General features: G+C 44.8%; 1 protein-coding gene across 3 annotated transcripts; it reads left to right on the forward strand.

Annotated features, from left to right (window-relative positions):
- The first annotated feature begins 348 nt into the window (after positions 1 to 348).
- Positions 349 to 22,656, forward strand: LOC100306831 (plakophilin 3). 3 transcript variants are annotated; one of them, XM_014128941.2, is made up of 14 exons: positions 349 to 579; positions 1,809 to 1,986; positions 6,383 to 6,471; positions 6,903 to 7,579; positions 7,724 to 7,847; positions 8,082 to 8,286; positions 18,133 to 18,307; positions 18,409 to 18,526; positions 18,935 to 19,099; positions 19,258 to 19,440; positions 19,587 to 19,740; positions 19,898 to 20,093; positions 20,210 to 20,297; positions 21,920 to 22,656. In XM_014128941.2, exons 1-14 carry the CDS (start codon positions 574 to 576, stop codon positions 21,959 to 21,961), a joined length of 2,400 nt encoding a protein of 799 aa, XP_013984416.1. In that variant the 5' UTR covers positions 349 to 573; the 3' UTR covers positions 21,962 to 22,656.
- Positions 22,657 to 22,860: the final 204 nt, after the last annotated feature.

A 22,860-nucleotide genomic window follows, 5' to 3' on the forward strand; every position in this document is an offset into this window, starting at 1 on the left:
ATGGTCCCCACACTACATAATCAATGACAGCAGCCTGTTCATGAGAGAACGTTGATGACATACAGTGCAGGCTATGCTAAGGTCAACCAAAGTGCTCAACACTTTTAACCCTCTAGCCCAACCCTCTGATGTAACCACACACTCATACAAAATCTTCACCAAACAGAACCAGTACACTGACATCAAACCCATTGATATCACCATAACAATTTTGGGCCCTGACAGTTACTGATTCATTTTGACACATTCAGATAAAATATGTTCTCACATCTTCACTTCTAAACTAGCCTCTCCTCTTTGACTCATCTTCCTCTCTGTCTTTATCACTCTCCCATACTCCCATCTTCATCTAAGTCGGGCCAGGGTGTGGAGTATTAGGGAAGGGTTAAGTCAGGGGTGAGCCCTCAGAGCTCGGCACTCCTTAGTCTAAAACCACCGCCTCCCTAAAAGAGCTGAGATTTCAGGAAAAGAGAACAGACGGACTAGAGCTAACTGAAGAGGACAGATAGAAGGAATACTGAAAGAATACAGAAAATATTTTAAACACTCTGGCAAAGAATAATAAAACCTATTATGATGGTGAGTCCCTTAATCTGACTATGTTGGGGTGATTGGATTATCTGATGGGATAATGATACATGTAAACCTTTTGAGTATCCTATTGTATCTTGCACCACGCTGTACCATGTACAGCACCTACATTAGGTACCTAAAACAGGGCATGGGTCAAAGATGGTAAGGCATGCAACGTTGGTTCAGAAGGAGATGACATGGTCTCAAATGATGTCCTGTCTTTTCATAGCTAATTAATAGGCTAAATAACAACATAGAATAATTTCACATCAATTCAGTAGTGAGGGAAAAACAAGATAATAAAGTATGCTGCCTGCCTTGGCTTAAAGCTAGAATCCTTAATTGAAACAGTAACAAAACGGTCACTGGGTCTGTGTTGTGGTAAAACATCGAGGGATGGGCCTGGAGAAATGTAACCACTCTCAAATTCATAGACAAGAGCTATGGATGCAACGACTGACCATCCACGATCTCAAAATGATAGTTTTAAACACGTTTTGAGGCTATACAGTGTTTGTTTCCAGATTTATTTTGCATATTAAATACAATAAATTACAATATGATTGAAATAGTTTTCCTTCCAAACATTTTTCATTAAGTTAGTCAAAAAGCAGCTTCTCTGTGTTGAAATCGTGTGGGCGTAGCCCAACAACAGAATGTTGTGGGCATATACCGGTCATTAAAAATCATGCCAGTAGACGGCTGATTAGCAAGCATTGAGATAGCCTAAAACTTCGAGGTGGCGTTTTTGAAGTGTTTTATGCTTTGGCCACACATACGAGAATAGAATGAGTCAACAACATATGAGTTAACAAAATATGAAATTTTACAAATTCGATTTTCACTGGAACAGTTCTTTTAATTTATGTCCAACCACGTATGTTGCAACTAAGGATTCCAGCTTTAATTGAAACATTCTCCAAGTGGCCAATGTGAGACTGCGTGACATCAAATAACTCCTCCTAGCGTTTGGCTCGAGGAGGCAAGCATCAGTTCAGAGAGAAGGTTGTCACAGACGGGAAAGAAGTGCAGCAGGGTGGTCTGCATTCCTATGGGAATTATAGGAGTTGAATGCATGAGTCTGCCACTTTATACATAGGAGCTGGGCGTCATTTACACATAATAACGAATAGGGACTCTATTTGATTGTCAATTTTAAAGGATTGTTTCAATTTGCGGTTATCGCAATGAGTGCGACCGTTGCATCAGAGAGCTGCTTTCTGTCCGCCCTACAGCCCAACACCGCGGTCACCACTTATGCAGTCCCGTCCGATGTGCAGTTGGGACCGAGGGGTTCCATAATGGACGAGGTGGAAAGAGCTAAGAGGGTTCAACAACAAGTCCATTTGCGCCTCGCCGAAAAGAGGTCTTCATCCCTCACACGGCTGAACGGCTCAAACTGCATTTCCCCAGGTAGGCAACTTATTATACATTTTAGCCTGTGTCCTATTTTAGAAATGTGAGGCATTTGATTTTCAACAAACGAACAAACGAATTACCAGCTGTGTGTAGACCAGACCAAATACTCATTACATTTTTCAATTACAACCTTAGGGAAGAGGGCTCAACCCTACTCTTTCAACACAAGTCCTGTCCAAATTTACTATGATCCGTTTTCCTTTGATGTACAAAACATGGAAAAGGTCATTTTATCATTGGTAGCCTAAAGACTTGTCAATATTGATTGATTAGTATTGTATTCTAATCAGTGAAACTAGTCCTTGTGTTGGCGGACTGGTCTTGCTGGTACCATATGGGGTTAGTGGCTTATAGTGTGGTGTGAGTAGTCATATTAAGATACAGCGGTTTCCCGTTAGACCACCTCCAACTCCCCATCTAGGCTATATTACTCTCTCCTACATGCCATAAAAATGCAGCCCTGCGGGTATTTCATAACATACAGGGGCAAGGTAACACATCTGAGTGATCTGACCGATGGTTCTCACATCTGCGGTCATGGTGTCTACAGATGCTACGCCAAACCAGTAACGCCTTCAATCTGTCTTGCCAGATGCCAAACTTTCACAGTAATTCTGTATATAAAAAGTTATTTATACACAGATGCTTTTACACAGAAGATGTGATATCCTGGTATTCTGAAAAAATCATAACATTTAGTCACAGCCAGGAATTATCACTCCATGTGGCAATGAACCATATTATGTGAGTGACAGATTCCTTTTCATGGGTTTGTCATTCACGGCTGTCACACCCAAGGCTTTAGATTTTAGCAGAAGTTTGATGCCTATACAGTATGAACAAGTAACAGTCACATGGTTCATAAGTGACAGAAGATAAACTCAGCTAATTATTGAAGAAAAGGGTAGTATTTTGTCTCAGAGCTTTTGATCCTTGTGCTGACTGATTTAACACTTAAGGGTTTAAAGATTATTTCATGCCCAATACTAATAGAAGGAATATTTAGCTGGATTCCTCAACATGGTTACACAGTTGGAGAATGTTTATTTTTTAACACTAGAATGATATCCTTAGGTAGCTAGATTACTAGGCAATGTTTTGAGCATGTCCATTTCGGATAGTTGACAGCTTATGACATAATTTTTGACAGGATTGGGGAGGGAAATGATGCACAATACAGTATAATATGATAAAGTATAATGGTAGTTTTGAACTGCTATTCATGGTGGTTGATAACATAAAGCTCAGATGAAAAAAATGGGACCCTCTGATGTATGGAACATTCCTGTCAATCCATTCACCTCTTCAGAATGGGTTATCAGTAGCACCAAGCTGCTCAGCTCATGTTCTATTTTGGACAGGGTTGAGTGGGTTGGGTTGGATATTGTGGTCAGATGGCGTCTCAGAAAGAACTACGTGAAACCAACACATAAATCAGTCAGCTGCCTGTGTTTTGCAATGAGAAGGCAAACAACTTGAGTTAGGAAAACTATACTGTTAATTATAGTGCTGTTAAAAACTGTAATTAAGAAAGGTATTTTGATTGAAAACATACAGTGATGGTAGGCCTATTTCACTCAGCAGTGAAGTATATTCCCAACAATTGATCGTGTGTGTGTGTGTGTGTGTGTGTGTGTGTGTGTGTGTGTGTGTGTGTGTGTGTGTGTGTGTGTGTGTGTGTGTGTGTGTGTGTGTGTGTGTGTGTGTGTGTGTGTGTGTGTAGTCTATTTGACAAAAGTGTACGTTATTGCAACTCCTATTCAAACTCAACAGGGGGCTATAGATAATACTGTCTCAAATGACTTGCAACACCATATTACCACATTGTTGCCATGGTTATACAGTCAAAACATACAGTATTTGTATACACAGTAAGAAAAGTAGATTTTTATGACCTAATGTTCAGACCTAAAGGTAGAGTAACACTTGACCTGCAAAGTAGTGGACAGAGCTCAGCTCTCACACAGTGCAGAGACAACTTTGTGCATGCAGGGAATTAGTTTAACTAACCTCCCCTTTGTTTTTGTTTTTTTATATCACTATTAAAGTTAATGAGTTAAGATATACATAAAAGGTCCAGTATTAATATCAGATTGAAGTGAGCGTCTGTAGTCAGCGTAAATCAATGTTTTTGTTGCCGTTTCCTGTGAGTAAGTAGACACTCTTTTGACCTGGCAGAATTGGCCTGTTCAGTGTCAACCCTCAGGCATGCAATCCTCCCACACAGTTCAGTTGGCCTCTCTCAGCCCCTGCTAGGTCACTCTGCCAGGAGTCAGCCTCACTGGGACATATCCACTCAGTTAACCCTCACTATACCATATTAGTTAAGCTATAGTGTCAGCATTACTTTCTAGTGGTCATTATGTGTTTAGCTGGTCCAGTATGAAATGCCAGGGTCTGTTTTAATGCACTCTCTCACAAAACAAAGAATCTCCCAAAGGTATACTACCCTGCTTGCTTAATGTTTCTATATCTCAGTACAGTGTAGCTCCAGTTTTAGGCTAATCCCCTCTAAAACATGAGGTATTATGCAATATGTCCCTGGGTGTGTGTTTACATTTTTACATGTTTGCTGCTTGGCTTGGTGTACAGCTGAGGCTGATATTGTTGTTGTTTTTCATGCACAAACATACACTGCTGAAAAAAATAAAGGGAACACTTAAACAACACAATGTAACTCCAAGTCAATCACACTTCTGTGAAATCAAACTGTCCACTTAGGAAGCAACACTGATTGACAATAAATTTCACATACTGTTGTGCAAATGGAATAGACAACAGGTGGAAATTATAGGCAATTGGCAAGACACCCCCAATAAAGGAGTGGTTCTGCAGGTGGTGACCACAGACCACTTCTCAGTTCCTATGCTTCCTGGCTGATGTTTTGGTCACTTTTGAATGCTGGCGGTGCTTTCACTCTAGTGGTAGCATGAGAGGGAGCCTACAACCCACACAAGTGGCTCAGGTAGTGCAGCTCATCCAGGATGGCACATCAATGCGAGCTGTGGCAAGAAGGTTTGCTGTGTCTGTCAGCGTAGTGTCCAGAGCATGGAGGTGCTACCAGGAGACAGGCCAGTACATCAGGAGACGTGGAGGAGGCCGTAGGAGGGCAACAACCCAGCAGCAGGACCGCTACCTCCGCCTTTGTGCAAGGAGGAGCAGGAGGAGCACTGCCAGAGCCCTGCAAAATGACCTCCAGCATGCCACAAATGTGCATGTGTCTGCTCAAACGGTCAGAAACAGACTCCATGAGGGTGGTATGACGTCCACAGGTGGGGGTTGTGCTTACAGCCCAACACCGTGCAGGACGTTTGGCATTTGCCAGAGAACACCAAGATTGGCAAATTCGCCACTGGCGCCCTGTGCTCTTCACAGATGAAAGCAGGTTCACACTGAGCACATGTGACAGACGTGACAGAGTCTGGAGACGCTGTGGAGAATGTTCTGCTGCCTGCAACATCCTACAGCATGACCGGTTTGGCGGTGGGTCAGTCATGGTGTGGGGTGGCATTTCTTTGTGCTCGCCAGAGGTAGCCTGACTGCCATTAGGTACCGAGATGAGATCCTCAGACCCCTTGTGAGACCATATGCTGGTGCGGTTGGCCCTGGGTTCCTCCTAATGCAAGACAATGCTAGACCTCATGTGGCTGGAGTGTGTCAGCAGTTCCTGCAAGAGGAAGGCATTGATGCTATGGACTGGCCCGCCCGTTCCCCAGACCTGAATCCAATTGAGCACATCTGGGACATCATGTCTCGCTCCATCCACCAACGCCACGTTGCACCACAGACTGTCCAGGAGTTGGCGGATGCTTTAGTCCAGGTCTGGGAGGAGATCCCTCAGGAGACCATCCGCCACCTCATCAGGCGCATGCCCAGGCATTGTAGGGAGGTCATACAGGCACGTGGAGGCCACACACACTACTGAGCCTCATTTGTACTTGTTTAAGGACATTACATCAAAGTTGGATCAGCCTGTAGTGTGGTTTTCCACTTTAATTTTGAGTGTGACTCCAAATCCAGACCTCCATGGGTTGATCAATTGGATTTCCATTGATTATTTTTGTGTGATTTTGTTGTCAGCACATTCAACTATGTAAAGGAAAAAAGTATTTAATAAGATTATTTCATTCATTCAGATCTAGGATGTGTTATTTTAGTGTTCCCTTTATTTTTTGAGCAGTGTATTAACCATGAGTCCAAATAGCAAAGCAAGTGGCAAGAAGCTAATCAGTCACCATTTGTCACACTTTTTGGTAACAAGGACATGTGGATTGCAGAACAGGTTATAGCTTCATTAATATGTAATTAGACTAATTGCGAAGTTGTAATCTCAGGAGAAAGTTGTGGTTGCATTCTCTGTCTAAGACAGTCTTTCTCTATCCACATGTAGACCATGGTGGCACAATGAGATATAACACGTACAACCCCAGATTCAGCTCTAAGTCAATGGTGTATAACACAGGGAGCAGGACCATGAAGGTGAGTACTGTAGGACTTCATATTTTCTCATGTTCAGTTGTGTTTATTTTTGCCTTCATGATAAACCCTAATCTAACAGCCCCAAAGTCCTGCTTTTCTATCTGATTGCCATGCCACCTTTGTCCCTTATCTAAACTAGGGGAGATGTGCGTTAAAAAAAGAAGCTCCAAGGTCCTACCACAGTGACACACTTCACAGCTGCACCCTCACAGCACATACATGCAGTATTTCACAGGATCCTACCATAACTATGTTTAGATGAGACACAGAAACAAAAATCTCTGGACAGGATTCTACTGCCCAAAGAGTCCAAAAACATCTTAAACATGACCTCATTTTTAGACTAGAGAGATTGGCCAATGTTTGCTTTTTGGGCATTATTGTAGTGTAGATAGTTAAGTGTAACAGTGTCCTCTCTGTATGGCCTCTAGATGCCTCCGGTATCCCAGCAGTACTTGGGAGGTGGGTACTCGTCTCGCTCAGCGGTGGAGTTAGGACCCAGATACAGAATCAGCCAGCCTCCAGTCAACACTGGCTACCTCCACCATGACGACATTCAGCTGGGTGGCTACCAGACCAGCCAGACAAGGACCACCAGGTCCAGATCAGTTTGTCAGGCTGACCAAGAGGCAGTGGTCCAGGGTGTGGGAGGCCTGCTCACCCTGCGCCACCAGCAGCCCAACCCAGTGGCCAGCTGGGTGGCCCGGGATGGCATGGCCACAGAGTTTCACTCCTACCATGGTGGAGGTATACCTGCTCCAGCAACGATGAGGCGCACACTCAGTGGAACCCTGGCGGGGGGTGGTAGCGGTGGGTGGAGAGAGGCGGAGCTAGTTTACCAGCACTCCTACAAAGGCCCCGCCCACCGTACCATTAGTCGCATCAACAACAGACAACAGCAGCAGCAACATCTGAGCTCAGCGTCGGGGCTGCAGCAGTGGCAGCAGGTGTCTGGCGGGGGCGGTGGCAGTGTGTACGGAGGCTGGGGGCAGTACCAGAACTCCCTGCCCCGACCGGCCTCCTTGCACAGCATGAAGAGTATGGGGAAAGGCATGGACGTGCCTGATGGGGGCAGGGATTCAGCTGACAGCAACGAGAAACTCGGAGGGTGAGAGATGCATGGACTGTTAAACATCTCCTGCAATATCAAACGGACAAACGTAGCCCTAGGTACATTCTGTTCTTCTTACATAACTGTTATAGGTTTCTGATTAACCTCACTCTCCTTTGTCTTCCTGGTGTTTGTGTACAGAATGCACAGTTTAGACATGCCCACCGCGGTCAACTACCTCTCCATGTCCGACACAGCCATGCAGGTGCTGGGAGCAGCCTACATCCAGCACCAATGTTACCATAGCAGTGATGCCAAGAACCAGGTAACAGATCCTTCTCAATAAATAGCCATATACAGTAACATACTTCATTGCCCAAAATAGAATTTACAGCCCTACTGTTTAAACTAAACTGAGTTCTCCATGCCCTTATCAAAAATGCCATTGTAATATAGAATTTGTTGTCTTGTTATGGATTAGTAAGTCAGCCTGATAGTCATATAGACTAGTCAGTCATCCACCTGTCTGTCTCCCCCTGACCCGCCCTGTCGACAACAGGTGCGTCTGCTGAAGGGTGTCCCAGCCCTGGTGCAGCTCTTCAGCAGTGACAGCCAGGAGGTCCAGCGCTACGCTACAGGCGCTACACGCAACCTCATCTATGAGAACATGGACAACAAGGCGGCCCTCATTGAGGCTGGGGGAATAGCCAAGCTCATCAGTGTCCTGAACGAACCAGATGAGGAGCTTCGCAAGAACATCACTGGTAAGATCATCTATATACTTTAACAATCAGCTTGGATCTCAAACTAAGTTCAAGGAAATACTGTCAATATAAGAGCAACAAAAGCAAAACAGTCAACGTGACATGAGTTGAGCAGAAGAAGCATACAGTATATTGTCATCAATCAGAGATTCAAGTAATCACTTTCTTTCAATTAGAGTCCAACATAAAGTTAATAAAGTTAAAATCCCAAATAGAATCCCAACCAAAATAATATAGTTTTAGTAGTGATGGACACCGATATGGAAAATCTATATCAATGCCATTTGCTTTTTTCTAACCGATATCAATATCATATAATTTAATGAATAACATAGCTACTGTGTGAATGTTTTATTTTCTGTTTACTTCTACGGCTTTGAGAATTCCAGACAACTGCTTGCTGTGTGAATGTACTAGGGGCCTAACCTACCCAACCACTTTGGATACAATGAAAAGCCAGTTGATGCCCCATCAGCAGTTAAGTTGAGAGGGTTTTGTGCTTGCAGAAATAGTCATGTATGTTTTTTTTATTACATAATTGTGTAAGGTAACAGCAAGCATAATTCAATTTGATATCAATATAGGTTTTTCAATATTGTTGCCCACCACAAATTGTTTAGGCTATATATTTTTATCATTCACATGCTGAAGATTCTGTCAAATATAACAGAGCCTAATTGTAGTCTGCAGAGATAGAATCTGTCTGTACACAGGTTGAGCATGTGGACCGGTAGTAACTATGTAATAGAGGTTCCCTTTGTAAGTGGGTCAAGCTGGGAATGAAGAATGCCCTGTAACCTGAGGACACTCAAATCCCTCAGCCCATTGAAAGGGGCAGCCTAATTTCCCAGCAGTCTCTTGTGCTTTGTTCATGCTTGGCTGCCTCGTCCTCTGAGTAAATAGTCCTTGAGATTCCTGGACCCTGTATGTATTTGAACCCTCCCCTGGGTCAACTGCACTTCACAGAGCGAGAGAGGGCCATGCTGCTCTGATCAGTTGATTGGAGGGTATATGGAGCCACTGACCTTTCATTGGCTAATACAATAACGGAGTAGCTATGGATCCGACTTCCCGACAGCTAAAGGTCCGAAGCTTCTGAGAATGTGCGGAATTCTCTACTTTACAGTCTCTGCTCCACTGTTAGGCTGCCCAGAGAACAAACTACTCTCGGGAATCAATGTCTGCAACATCACATAATGCTAGTATTCTACATAACAGAACTGAATATAATAGCATAGTATAACGTTACTGTAAGACAAAAAATAATAAAACATTTCATATATGAGATTTTAGGATGTTTGTGCAAATGGTTGGATTTTTCTTTCATGTGGCCAAAACTCAGCAATGCGCACCACTAGACAAAATATGTGCTTTGATAAAAACTAAACACAGGTAAGCTACAGTTTGTTAACACCATCTGCTAACATTTTTGCTCACTGTACATAATTGAAAACAACACTGTAGGCTACTTCACTGTTTAGCTCAAGAAGATCTACAGTTGAAGTCCGAAGTTTACATACACTTAGGTTGGAGTCATTAAAACTTATTTTTCAACCATTCCACAAATGTCTTGTTAACGAACTATAGTTTTGGCAAGTCGGTTAGGGCATCTACTTTGTCCATGACACAAGTATTTTTTCCAACAATTGTTTACAGACAGATTATTTCACTTATAATTCACTGTATCACAATTCCAGTGGGTCAGAAGTTTACATACACTAAGTTGACTGTGCCTTTAAACAGCTTGGAAAATTCCAGAAAACGATGTCATGGTTTAGAAGCTTCTGATAGGCTAATTGACATCGTCTGAGTCAATTGGAGGTGTACCTGTGTATGTATTTCAAGGCCTACCTTCAAACTCAGTACCTCTTTGCTTGACATCATGGGAAAATCAAAAGAAATCAGCCAAGACCTCAGAAAAAGAATTGTAGACCTCCACAAGTCTGTTTCATCCTTGGGAGCAATTTTCAAACGCCTGAAGGTACCACGTTCATCTGTACAAACAATAGTACGCAAGTATAAACACCATGGGACCACGCAGCCGTCATACCGCTCAGGAAGGAGACGCGTTCTGTCTCCTAGAGATGAACGTACTTTGGTGAGAAAAGTTCAAATCAATCCCAGAACAACAGCAAAGTGTTACGAGGAGCGGCACAGGGGAACCCAAGAGCAGACTTAGACGAGGAAACAGAGATGAATGAACCAAGGTATTTATTGTAACACAGGGAGATATGGAGTGCAGATCCGGGGAAGCTTGGATGAGTTGTAGGAAACCAGATGTGGAGGCTGAGGTTGGAGTGTGATGGGTTGGGACAGGGTAAACAGGTCCGGAGGGGAATCCAAGGGAGTGGTGGTGTGGTGAGTCCAGAACAGGGTAGCAGGGTGGTGAGATGTGGAACAAGAGACAGGAGCCAGAGTCAGGGCGGCAAAACTGCAGTGAGAGGATAAACGGCGTCAAGCAGGGAAACGGGTACAGCAGGGTAACAGGATTTTGAATAATAATAATGGCTAGAAGCATAAACTGACTGAGCAGAGATTACGATCTGGCAGAGTGGAAGTGGCAGAACTGAGTATTTGTAGAGGTCTTGATAATGGAACGAGTTGCAACTGATAGGGATCTGCTCTGACTCCAGCACACCTGTCTCCAACCACACAATCACACACAAACAGAAACAGAAACAGAGAGGGAGAGAGAGAGTGTACTTGTCATGGCTGCCTGAAGAATGGGACCAAAGTGCAGCGTGTGTATCATTCCACATATTTTATTGAACTGTGAAACTATGCAAGATACACAAACTAAAGAACAAAAACAACAAACCGTGACGAAGAGGTGCAACATACACTAACTCAAAAACAATCTCCCACAAACCCAGGTGGGAAAAACAACTACTTAAGTATGATCTCCAATTAGAGACAACGATGACCAGCTGCCTCTAATTGGAGATCATCCCCCCCAAAAAACATAGAAATACAGAAACAAGAACAGGACAACAGAAAATCTAAACTAGACACAACCCCGTCACGCCCTGACCTACTCTATGCTTCTATGGTCTGGATGTGACAGTACTGGGGGAATGGCTGCAGGTCAAGCAGACACCGGATGACCACTAGGGGGTGTGGCAGGAGCAGATGTGACAGTACCCCCCCCCCTCCCCTCTACGGCACAACCTGGCTTGTCACCTGGAGTGTAGACTGGAGCTGAAGCACAGCAACGGTTAGCTTGGGATTGGGTCCTGGCGGAGGCACGAAGAACAGACCGCTCCCTCCTCCAGGTGCAATGACAGCGGCGCTTGTGGTCCTGGACTGAGTTTCCGTTAGATGGAGGAAGGCCAGTGACGAAGTCCTGAGCTATGTGTGACCAGGGGCGACTGGGTATGGGAAGAGGGCGAAGCCGACCGGACGTAGGTTTGATGGAGGTTTTGTTTCCAGGCACAGACCGAGCAGGCTGAGATGAATTCCCGAGCATGGTGGGCCACCAAAATCACTGTCACGTCTGCTCCCGCTCATCCCTCCCCTGGCGCTTGAGGGCGCCAGGCTGCCCTGCATCACACACTCCTGTCATCATTTACGCACACCTCCCTTCCCTCGTCACGCACATCAGCGATATTGGACTCACCTGGACTCACTCGTCATCTGTTTATTACCTCCCCTATATTTATCAGTTTCCCTGCTCTGTTCCCTGCTGATGGATTGACTGTTTTTGTCTTTGTTTTCTTGTATGCTGACGCCGTTCCTGTCTCGTTCCATGTCCGTTCTATATTAAATGTTTGACTCCCAGTACCTGCTTCGTCTCTCCAGCGTCATTCCATGTGACACAAAGGACCTTGTGAGGATGCTAGAGGAAACGGGTACAAAATTATCTATATCCACAGTAAAACGAGTCTTATATCGACATAACCTGAAAGGCCGTACAGCAAGGAAGAAGCCACTGCTCCAAAACCACTATAGAAAAGCCAGACTACGGTTTGCAACTGCACATGGGGACAAAGATTGTACTTTTTGTAGAAATGTCCTCTGGTCTGATGAAACAAAAATATAACTGTTTGGCCATAATGACCATCATTATGTTTGGAGGAAAAAGGGAGACGCTTGCAAGCCGAAGAACACATTTACATACATTTTACATTTAAGTCATTTAGCAGACGCTCTTATCCAGAGCGACTTACAAATTGGTGCATTCACCTTATGATATCCAGTGGAACAACCACTTTACAATAGTGCATCTAAATCTTTTAGGGGAGGGGGGGGGGGTTAGAAGGATTACTTTATCCTATCCTAGGTATTCCTTAAAGAGGTGGGGTTTCAGGTGTCTCCGGAAGGTGGTGATTGACTCCGCTGTCCTGGCGTCGAGAGGGAGCTTGTTCCACCATTGGGGTGCCAGAGCAGCGAACAGTTTTGACTGGGCTGAGCGGGAACTGCGCTTCCTCAGAGGTAGGGAGGCGAGCAGGCCAGAGGTGGATGAACGCAGTGCCCTTGTTTGGGTGTAGGGCCTGATCAGAGCCTGAAGGTACGGAGGTGCCGTTCCCCTCACAGCTCCGTAGGCAAGCACCATGGTCTTGTAGCGGATGCGAGCTTCAACTGGAAGCCAGTGGAGAGAGCGGAGGAGCGGGGTGACGTGAGAGAACTTGGGAAGGTTGAACACCAGACGGGCTGCGGCGTTCTGGATGAGTTGTAGGGGTTTAATGGCACAGGCAGGGAGCCCAGCCAACATCGAGTTGCAGTAATCCAGACGGGAGATGACAAGTGCCTGGATTAGGACCTGCGCCGCTTCCTGTGTGAGGCAGGGTCGTACTCTGCGAATGTTGTAGAGCATGAACCTACAGGATCGGGTCACCGCCTTGATGTTAGTGGAGAACGACAGGGTGTTGTCCAGGGTCACGCCAAGGTTCTTAGCACTCTGGGAGGAGGACACAAGGGAGTTGTCAACCGTGATGGCGAGATCATGGAACGGGCAGTCCTTCCCCGGGAGGAAGAGCAGCTCCGTCTTGCCGAGGTTCAGCTTGAGGTGGTGATCCGTCATCCACACTGATATGTCTGCCAGACATGCAGAGATGCGATTCGCCACCTGGTTATCAGAAGGGGGAAAGGAGAAGATTAATTGTGTGTCGTCTGCATAGCAATGATAGGAGAGACCATGTGAGGATATGACAGAGCCAAGTGACTTGGTGTATAGCGAGAATAGGAGAGGGCCTAGAACAGAGCCCTGGGGGACACCAGTGGTGAGAGCACGTGGTGCGGAGACAGATTCTCGCCACGCCACCTGGTAGGAGCGACCTGTCAGGTAGGATGCAATCCAAGCGTGGGCCGCGCCGGAGATGCCCAACTCGGAGAGGGTGGAGAGGAGGATCTGATGGTTCACAGTATCAAAGGCAGCAGATAGGTCTAGGAGGATGAGAGCAGAGGAGAGAGAGTCAGCTTTAGCAGTGCGGAGAGCCTCCGTGACACAGAGAAGAGCAGTCTCAGTTGAATGACCAGTCTTGAAACCTGACTGATTTGGATCAAGAAGGTCATTCTGAGAGAGATAGCAGGAGAGCTGGCCAAGGACGACACGTTCAAGAGTTTTGGAGAGAAAAGAAAGAAGGGATACTGGTCTGTAGTTGTTGACATCGGAGGGATCGAGTGTAGGTTTTTTCAGAAGGGGTGCAACTCTCGCTCTCTTGAAGACGGAAGGAACGTAGCCAGCGGTCAAGGATGAGTTGATGAGCGAGGTGAGGTAAGGGAGAAGGTCTCCGGAAATGGTCTGGAGAAGAGAGGAGGGGATAGGGTCAAGCGGGCAGGTTGTTGGGCGGCCGGCCGTAACAAGACGCAAGATTTCATCTGGAGAGAGAGGGGAGAAAGAGGTCAAAGCACAGGGTAGGGCAGTGTGAGCAGGACCAGCGGTGTCGTTTGACTTAGCAAACGAGGATCGGATGTCGTCGACCTTCTTTTCAAAATGGTTGACGAAGTCATCCGCAGAGGGGGAGGATTCAGGAGGGAGGAGAAGGTGGCAAAGAGCTTCCTAGGGTTAGAGGCAGATGCTTGGAATTTAGAGTGGTAGAAAGTGGCTTTAGCAGCAGAGACAGAAGAGGAAAATGTAGAGAGGAGGGAGTGAAAGGATGCCAGGTCCGCAGGGAGGCGAGTTTTCCTCCATTTCCGCTCGGCTGCCCGGAGCCCTGTTCTGTGAGCTTGCAATGAGTCGTCGAGCCACGGAGCAGGAGGGGAGGACCGAGCCGGCCTGGAAGATAGGGGACATAGAGAATCAAAGGATGCAGAAATGGAGGAGAGGAGGGTACACCTTCCCAACCGTGAAGCACGGGGGTGGCAGCATCATGTTGTGGGGGTGCTTTGCTGCAGGAGGGACTGGTGCCCTTCACAAAATAGATGGCATCATGACAAAGGAAAATGATGTGGATATATTGAAGCAACATCTTAAGACATCAGTCAGGAAGTTAAAGCTTGCTCGCAAATGGATCTTCCAAATGGACATTGACCCCAAGCATACTTCCAAAGTTGTGGCAAAATGGCTTAAGGACAACAAAGTCAAGGTACTGGAGTGGCCATCACAAAGCCCTGACCTCAAACCTATAGAAATCTGGGCAGAACTGAAAAAGTGTGTGCAAGCAAGGAGGCCTACAACCTGACTCAGTTACACCAGCTCTGTCAGGAGGAATGGGCCAAGATTCACCCAACTTATTGTGGGAAGCTTGTGGAAGGCTACCCGAAACATTTGACCCAAGTTAAACAATTTAAAGGCAATGTTACCAAATACTAACTGAGTGTATGTAAACTTCTGACCCACTGGGAATGTGATGAAAGAAATAAAAGCTGAAATAAATCATTCTCTCTACTATTATTCTGACATTTCATTGTCAGGCGGTGGGTGTAGCTGGTGCATGAAGTCAGGCGCAGGAGAGCAGAGATAAGTGAACAATGCACTTTACTTGAGAAAACAGCACAAAGTAACAATACCAATGTGCGAACAATAACGGTTGCCACAAAACACGGGTGAAAACAGCACCCGGAAAAAAACCAGCCGGAAACGTACCGACCGTAACAATAAACAATTGCACATAAAGACATGGGGGAAACAGAGGGTTAAATACATGACCAGTAATTGGGAAATTAAAACCAGGTGTGTGGGAAACAAAGACAAAACCAATGGAAAATGAAAAGTGGATCGGCGATGGCTAGAAGACGGGCGACGTCGACCGCCGAGCGCCGCCTGAACAGGGAGAGGAACCGACTTCGGAAGTCGTGACATTCATATTCTTAAAATAAAGTGGTGATCCTAACTGACCTAAAACAGAGAATTCTTACTAGGATTAAATGTCAGGAATTGTGAAAAACTGAGTTGAAATGTATTTGGCTAAGGTGTATGTAAACTTCCGACTTCAGCTGTACATGCATATCCCCATATAATTCATGACTGACAGTGAGAAGTGTGAAGGGAGGGTGACCACAAAAACTGGTGAGTAAAGTAGAGGTAAAGAAACACACGAGCAGAACGTGATTGGGATCTTCAGCTCTGGGGAAAAGGGATCCAGGGGGGATGGGGCGGAATTACCTACGAATCCGCAGTCTCGGCCATTAGATAAACTAGTGTGTGGGCGATAGATGTGTCACTTATGCTCCGTAAATACTTTCCCTGAGATTCTTATCATACTGTGATAGTTAATGTATTATAGAAATAATATTTCCCATTACAGATCCGTAGAAGGTCCAAAAGGCTTCTTAACAGCTTCTACCCCCAAGCCATAAGACTCCTGAACAGCTAATCAAATGGCTACCCGGACTATTTGCTGCTGCTACTCTCTGTTTATTATCCATGCATAGTCACTTTACTTCTACCTACATGTACATATTACCTCAATTACCTCGACTAACCTGTGCCCCCGCAGATTGACTCTGTACTGGTACCCCCTGTATATAGCCTCGCTACAGTAACTTTTTTGTTGCTCCTTAATTATTATTAAAAAAAATTCTAGTTTTCTTATTACTTATTTCTTTATTTTTTTACTTCAGTTTATTTGAGTAAATACTGTCCTAACACTTTTTTTCCCTTAAAACTGCATTGTTGGTTAAGGGCAACCTGTTAGGGCTAGGGGGCAGTATTGACACGGCTGGATAAAAAACGTACCCGATTTAATCTGGTTACTACTCCTGCCCAGTAACTAGAATATGCATAGAATTATTGGCTTTGGATAGAAAACACCCTAAAGTTTCTAAAACTGTTTGAATGGTGTCTGAGTATAACAGAACTCATATGGCAGGCAAAAACCTGATTAGATTTCATGCAGGAAGTGGCCTGTCTGACAAGGTGTCGTTCTTCTTGTCTCTGTTTATTGAAGAGTGAGGATCTTAGCTGTCCCGTGACACTTCCTACGGCTGCCATAGGGTCTCAGAAGGCGGTAAAAAGCTGAATCGTGGCTTTGCAGGCTCTGGCTGAAAAAAAGTAGCGCGTTTGGGTAGTGGCTGGTTACAGTACTGTGAGACTCAGGCTCGTGCCCGCGTCGACCGAAAGCTTTGTTTACTTTCCTCTGTTTAGCTAAATGGACATTCCCGGTCGGAATATTATCGCTTTTTTACAAGAAAAATGGCATAAAAATGGATTTTAAACAGCGGTTGACATGCTTCGAAGTACGGTAATGGAATATTTAGATTTTTTTTGTCACGAATTGCACCATGCGCGCGACCCTTATTTACCCTTTCAGATAGTGTCTGGTACGCACGAACAAAACGCTGCTATTCGGATATAACGATGGATTATTTTGGACCAAACCAACATTTGTTATTGAAGTAGCAGTCCTGGGAGTGCATTCTGACGAAGACAACAAAAGGTAATCAAACTTTTATAATAGTAAATCTGATATTGGTGAGTGCTAAACTTGCCGGGTGTCTAAATAGCTAGCCCGTGATGGATGGGCTATGTACTTAGAATATTGCAAAATGTGCTTTCACCAAAAAGGTATTTTAAAATCGGACATATCGAGTGCATAGAGGAGTTCTGTATCTATAATTCTTAAAATAATTGTTATGCTTTGAGTGAACGTTTATCGTGAGTAATTTAGTAAATTGTTAGCGAATTCCCCGGAAGTTTGCGGGGGGTATGCTAGTTCTGAACGTCACATGCTAATGTAAAAAGCTGGTTTTTGATATAAATATGAACTTGATTGAACAAAACATGCATGTATTGTATAACATAATGTCCTAGGGTTGTCATCTGATGAAGATCATCAAAGGTTAGTGCTGCATTTAGCTGTCTTCTGGGTTTTTGTGACATTATATGCTAGCTTGAAAAATGGGTGTCTGATTATTTCTGGCTTGGTACTCTGCTGACATAATCTAATGTTTTGCTTTCGTTGTAAAGCCTTTTTGAAATCGGACAGTGTGGTTAGATTAACGAGAGTCTTGTCTTTAAATAGCTGTAAAATAGTCATATGTTTGAGAAATTGAAGTAATAGGATTTTTAAGGTATTTGAAAATCGCGCCACTGGATTAGACTGGCTGTTGCGTAGGTGGGACGAATTCGTCCCGCCTAGCCCAGAGAGGTTAAGGGCTTCTATGTAAGCATTTCACTGTAAGGTCTACACCTGTTGTATTCGGCGCATGTGACAAAATAACATTTGATTTGATATTGATACATTAGATATTATTTATTGGCCACATTGAAAATAGGATTCCCAGGGTTTACTTTGGCATCATATGACATGAATCCCACTGTGTTAACAGTGAATATTAAGACCTGTTGAAGTTAAATCATTTGGATGTCAGGTTATCAGCACACACTCTATCCTGGTCATAGAGGCTGTTTTGTGTATCTGACAGAGTGGTTCAATAAACCCTCTCTCTCCTCTGTCTGTCCTGCAGGTATTCTGTGGAACATGTCCTCTAAGGACAGTCTGAAGGAGAAGTTGGCCAGAGAGACATTGAGTGAGCTCACAGAGAGGGTGCTGGTGCCCCTGTGCAGTGGTGGAGATTCAGAGCTGAGCCGTCAGAGTCCGTCTGAGGCAGACATCTTCTACAACACCACAGGCTGCCTGAGGTAGCTATACCTATCTGCCTACTTGTTGTATACATACACACTGTACACAGACTGATACATGTACTGTATACAACTTCTCTGTACTCTCTTCCTCTGTTCAGGAACCTGAGCTCAGTGAATGAGAGGACGAGGCAGCAGATGAGAGACATGCGAGGGCTGGTGGACTCTCTGGTGGCCTACATCCAGAACTCCCTTCAGGATGAGAAAGCAGAGGACAAAGTACACCTCAACTGTTCTACCTATGTCACATTATTGTGTGTTTCTTTCACAACTTGATTCTTTTTCTGGGCATGTTCTATCAGGTCAAACCCTTTTCCCTGATTTAATAGCTCATATGATTTGATCTCATATACTACAGTCTTCAGCAACTCATGGGTTCAGCTGGGGTAGAGTGAGAGCCAATCATTGTATCTGTACAGTTCATCATTAGTGGTACTGTTTGTATTATCTACCAGACAGCCAGACTGGTCATGCTGTGGCCTATCTGCTGTGCCTTTTATGTAACGCAGACTGCTTTGAGAGACACAATGGCCACCTATGTTTCTCTCACCCTCTCCTCACCCCCTCTCTCACTTCTCTCTCTCTCTCTCTCTTCCCCCCTCCCTCCATCTATGTCTGTGCCTGCAGGGTGTAGAGAATGCAGTGTGTGTCCTGAGGAACCTGTCTTATCAGCTGTACAGTGAGATCCCTCCCTCAACCCTACTGCGACTGGAGGGGCCTACGCGGGCCAGAGCCACTACTGAGACTGAGTCCATTGGCTGTTTCACCCCACAGAGCAAGAAGGCAAAGGAGGTAGGTGTCATTTACACAAGGCAACCCAAAGGAAATATCAAATTACGGCTGGACATCAAGACACTGAAACATGTACAGTATGTCGTCATACAATCCTGATGGATATGGGACCATGATATGTTTTTTCTGTAATGAATCTATCCCCCTGATCTCTATAGCGACAGAACCAGGAACTGTCCACCTTCTCAGAGGTGGCTAAGCAGCCGAAGGGGGCGGAGTGGCTGTGGCACCCCCAGGTGGTGGGGCTGTATAACCGTGTGCTTCAGCACTATGAGACCAACACGGCAACACGAGAGGCTGCAGCAGGGGCCCTGCAGAACATCACAGCCGGCGAGACCAGGGTAGGTCCCACCCCTCCTCTCCCCCACGGGCTGACCTAGCCATCACTTTCACCATGACAGGCTACTTATGCTTCATTCAGATTTACAGTTCAACTGAAAATGTACTCAACACTAGTGTTGAATTCCCCTTCCTCCTTGTGTATCAGTGGGCATCAGTGCTGAGTTGGGTGGCTTTAGAGCAAGAGCGGATGCTGCCTGTGGTGCTGGACCTCCTGCAGACACAAAGCGACCAGGAGATGCGTTCCCTCACTGGCCTCCTGAGGAACCTGTCCCGACACAGCAGAAACAAAGACGACATGGGTGAGACTCAACCCCCAGTACCCCACACCGTTCATTTCTACCTCTGTCTCTCCTGCCCACAACCTTGTATCCATCCTTTTCATGCATATTAATCACAGTAATTCCCCTTATAAGGAGACTTTAAAGAATGGCTACTTCACTCCCTTCTGACCTCTAGCTACGAAGGTAGTGAACGTTCTGGTGACCAAGCTCCCCAGTGATGGCCACCAGAAGGAACCCTCCGGTGAAGTGGTGGTCAACATATGTGGGACCCTCAACAACCTGGTTGCAGGCAGCTCACTGGCAGCGAGAGACATCGCCTTCTTTGATGGACTCCCCAAACTTGTTGCAATCAAGTCTTCCCACGACAACAGGTTAGTGAATCTTGTCTCTCAGTGTTCTTGGTTTTGTTATTCATTGAGTCTGCTTTTTATTTCCAATTTCCTGTCTGGCTCCTGTTGTGTTTGACTGTGTTTTTCTCCTACTATAGCTCAGGGAAGCTGAAGGCTGCCAAGGCTGCTTCCACGGTACTCTTCAACATGTTCCAGTACAACAAGCTGCATAAAGATTATAAACAGGTGAGGCTAACACCATTTAACATAGACATTGTGATAGATGGGATTGGAGAGCAGGAAACGGGGGGGTCGTTTGGCCTCCTCCATTGTGCATGGCCCTCTAACCTCTTGTCTTGGTCCAGATGGTTCTTTATTTTCTTTATGGCCTCTAATGGTTAGTCTAACTCTTTTTTTTCTCAGTTCTAAGAATTCTCCCCTCCCCCTCCCCTGGATCTACTGATATCCCCCATAGTTCTTTGGCACAGCACATATAAATATTTTCACTAAAGCTGTTAGTTATTAGATTATTATGGAAGTGAATTTTTCTTGTGGCCCTTAGGAATCCTCATTCTGTGCAGGTACTACAGTTATCAGTTCAAGTTTATACAATCTAGTTATCTGTTATCAGTTATATATTTAGACTATCTTTTATATCATGTGTTTTTTTGCTTGAGTTGTTTTGGGGTTTATTGAACAGGACCAGTAAAACACCTTGACTTGGTGGTTGGCAACTGGACAGTCCTCTCCTTTGTGCTATAGTGCTACTTGAGTTTGTAGTGCAGTGTCTTGTGTTTCCTTGGATGGTCAGTTAAATGGTATGTTTGGAATCTGGCAGTGGAAAGCTGGGAGCAGCCAGGTTGCCGTCTCTTGCAAGATAATGGCTGTCTGTTTTTTCTCTGTGCAAAATATCAATCTTCAGTTGACACTTGTAAACAGTTTGTCCCTTCTATATGCCCTCTTCACACTGTAGAATATTTAGGCCTGTTTACTAGGGCCGGGACGATACCAGAATCGTGAAAAATTGTCATTGACTGTTCTCTCTACCTCACGGCAAGTGGTACAAGAGCGTCTGGGACCAAAATGCTCCTGAACATCTTCCACACCCAAACCATAAGATTGCTGAACAGTTAATATACTAGCTACCTGGACTATTTACATGGACACCTTTTATTTAAAAAAAAATTGCACTACCTACATCAGTGGAGGCTGCTGACAGGGGAGGATGGCTCATTATAATGGCTGAAATTGATCCAATGGAATGGTATCAACCATATGGAAACCAGGTTTGATGTGTTTGACACCGTTCCACTGACTCCATTCCAGCCATTATTAATAGCCGTCCTCCCCTCAGCAGCCACCACTGACCTACATGTACCTCTGCACATTGACTTTGTACCAGTACTCCTTATGTTATTTTATGGTGTTACTGTTTTCCTTTTTTTATTTAGCAATCATTTTTTTTGTACTTTTTAACTCTGCATTGTTGGGAAAGGGCTCGTTAGTAAACATTTCACTGTAAAGTTGTATTCGTGGCATGTGACACATAAAATTTGATTATTTAATTTGATTATTTTTAGTATCGTGGCAAGGAAACAAAAAAGTGGATTTAACTTCTTTAGCCCTAATGTTGGAAACAAACATCATTATGTTGTCATCCAGTCACATGTATTGATTTTCCAAGCTATAGCACACACTATTTCACATACAGCAGGTTTTTAAAGGAGCAAAGACTTTGATCTGCTTCGTGTTTTCATTTTTGCCATGGAACAAAATATTGTGATACTGGTATCGTCCCGGGCCTTCTATTTACCCTTTCTAAAAACAGACTGCTCTAGCTAAGTGGCCTTCTCCCTTGTGTTTTACAGAAAGGGTTCACGAGGTGTGACTTCACCGACACGGCCATTTAGAGCAGACTGCTTGGCCCTTTTACTGGATTCATATTCTGGACCTGCTGGTAGACCCAGCAGGAGGACCCCCACAATGAACCTGACACATCTGGTCTCAAATGGATGCATTGATGGAACCTGAATAATTCTGAGGAATGTATTTACCGGCCGCCAAGGACGGAGGAGAAGCAGCTTTTCTTTACTCAATATTTTTTAGATTTGATCACATTTTATTGGTCTTTCAAAATGGACTGCTTTACCAGCTTAATATTTGCATTGTCATGAGTGTGTTGGATGACTGAGGAATCTTCACTTCAGGACGGTGTGTGTGTGTGGTGTATGCCTGTGTACATGCTTGTGTGTGAATGTTTGGACTTAGTGGACTCGTCCTGTAAAAGGCATTGGATGCCTCTTTTCATCTCTGATACCATATGGGCTCAACCTGCCATTCCGACAGACATACTGTGAATACAATCCTCTATATTGTTATTTCTACAGTACATGGATGCTTCACTGAAAGACAAGCTACAGGATGGGTGCCCTCCAAACTCCCCTTTGAACTAATAATCACCAGAGCATTTTAAAGAGCTCCTGCTATTAATCAGCCCAGTCTCCACTTCATGGTAATACAATGTTTTCCTGTTCCATCCAAGGAGGCTCTTCTGTGCTTATTTTCACCCCAAATAACTAACAATAAACAGCATCTGACATGACCAGACAGTTGTCCCCAGTGTGTCCTTTAAGAATGAAAATAAACTTCTCATTATCTTACCCCTCCCTCACAGATCTGTGCTACATTGTTTGGGCGGCAGGTAGCCTAGTGGTTAGTGTTGGACTAGTAACCGAAAGGTTGCTCGATCAAATCCCTGAGCTGACAAGGTAAAAATCTGCCATTCTTCCCCTGAACAAGGCATTTAACC

The sequence above is a fragment of the Salmo salar genome, chromosome ssa11 (assembly GCF_905237065.1).
Source record: "Salmo salar chromosome ssa11, Ssal_v3.1, whole genome shotgun sequence".
NCBI lineage: Eukaryota > Metazoa > Chordata > Actinopteri > Salmoniformes > Salmonidae > Salmo > Salmo salar.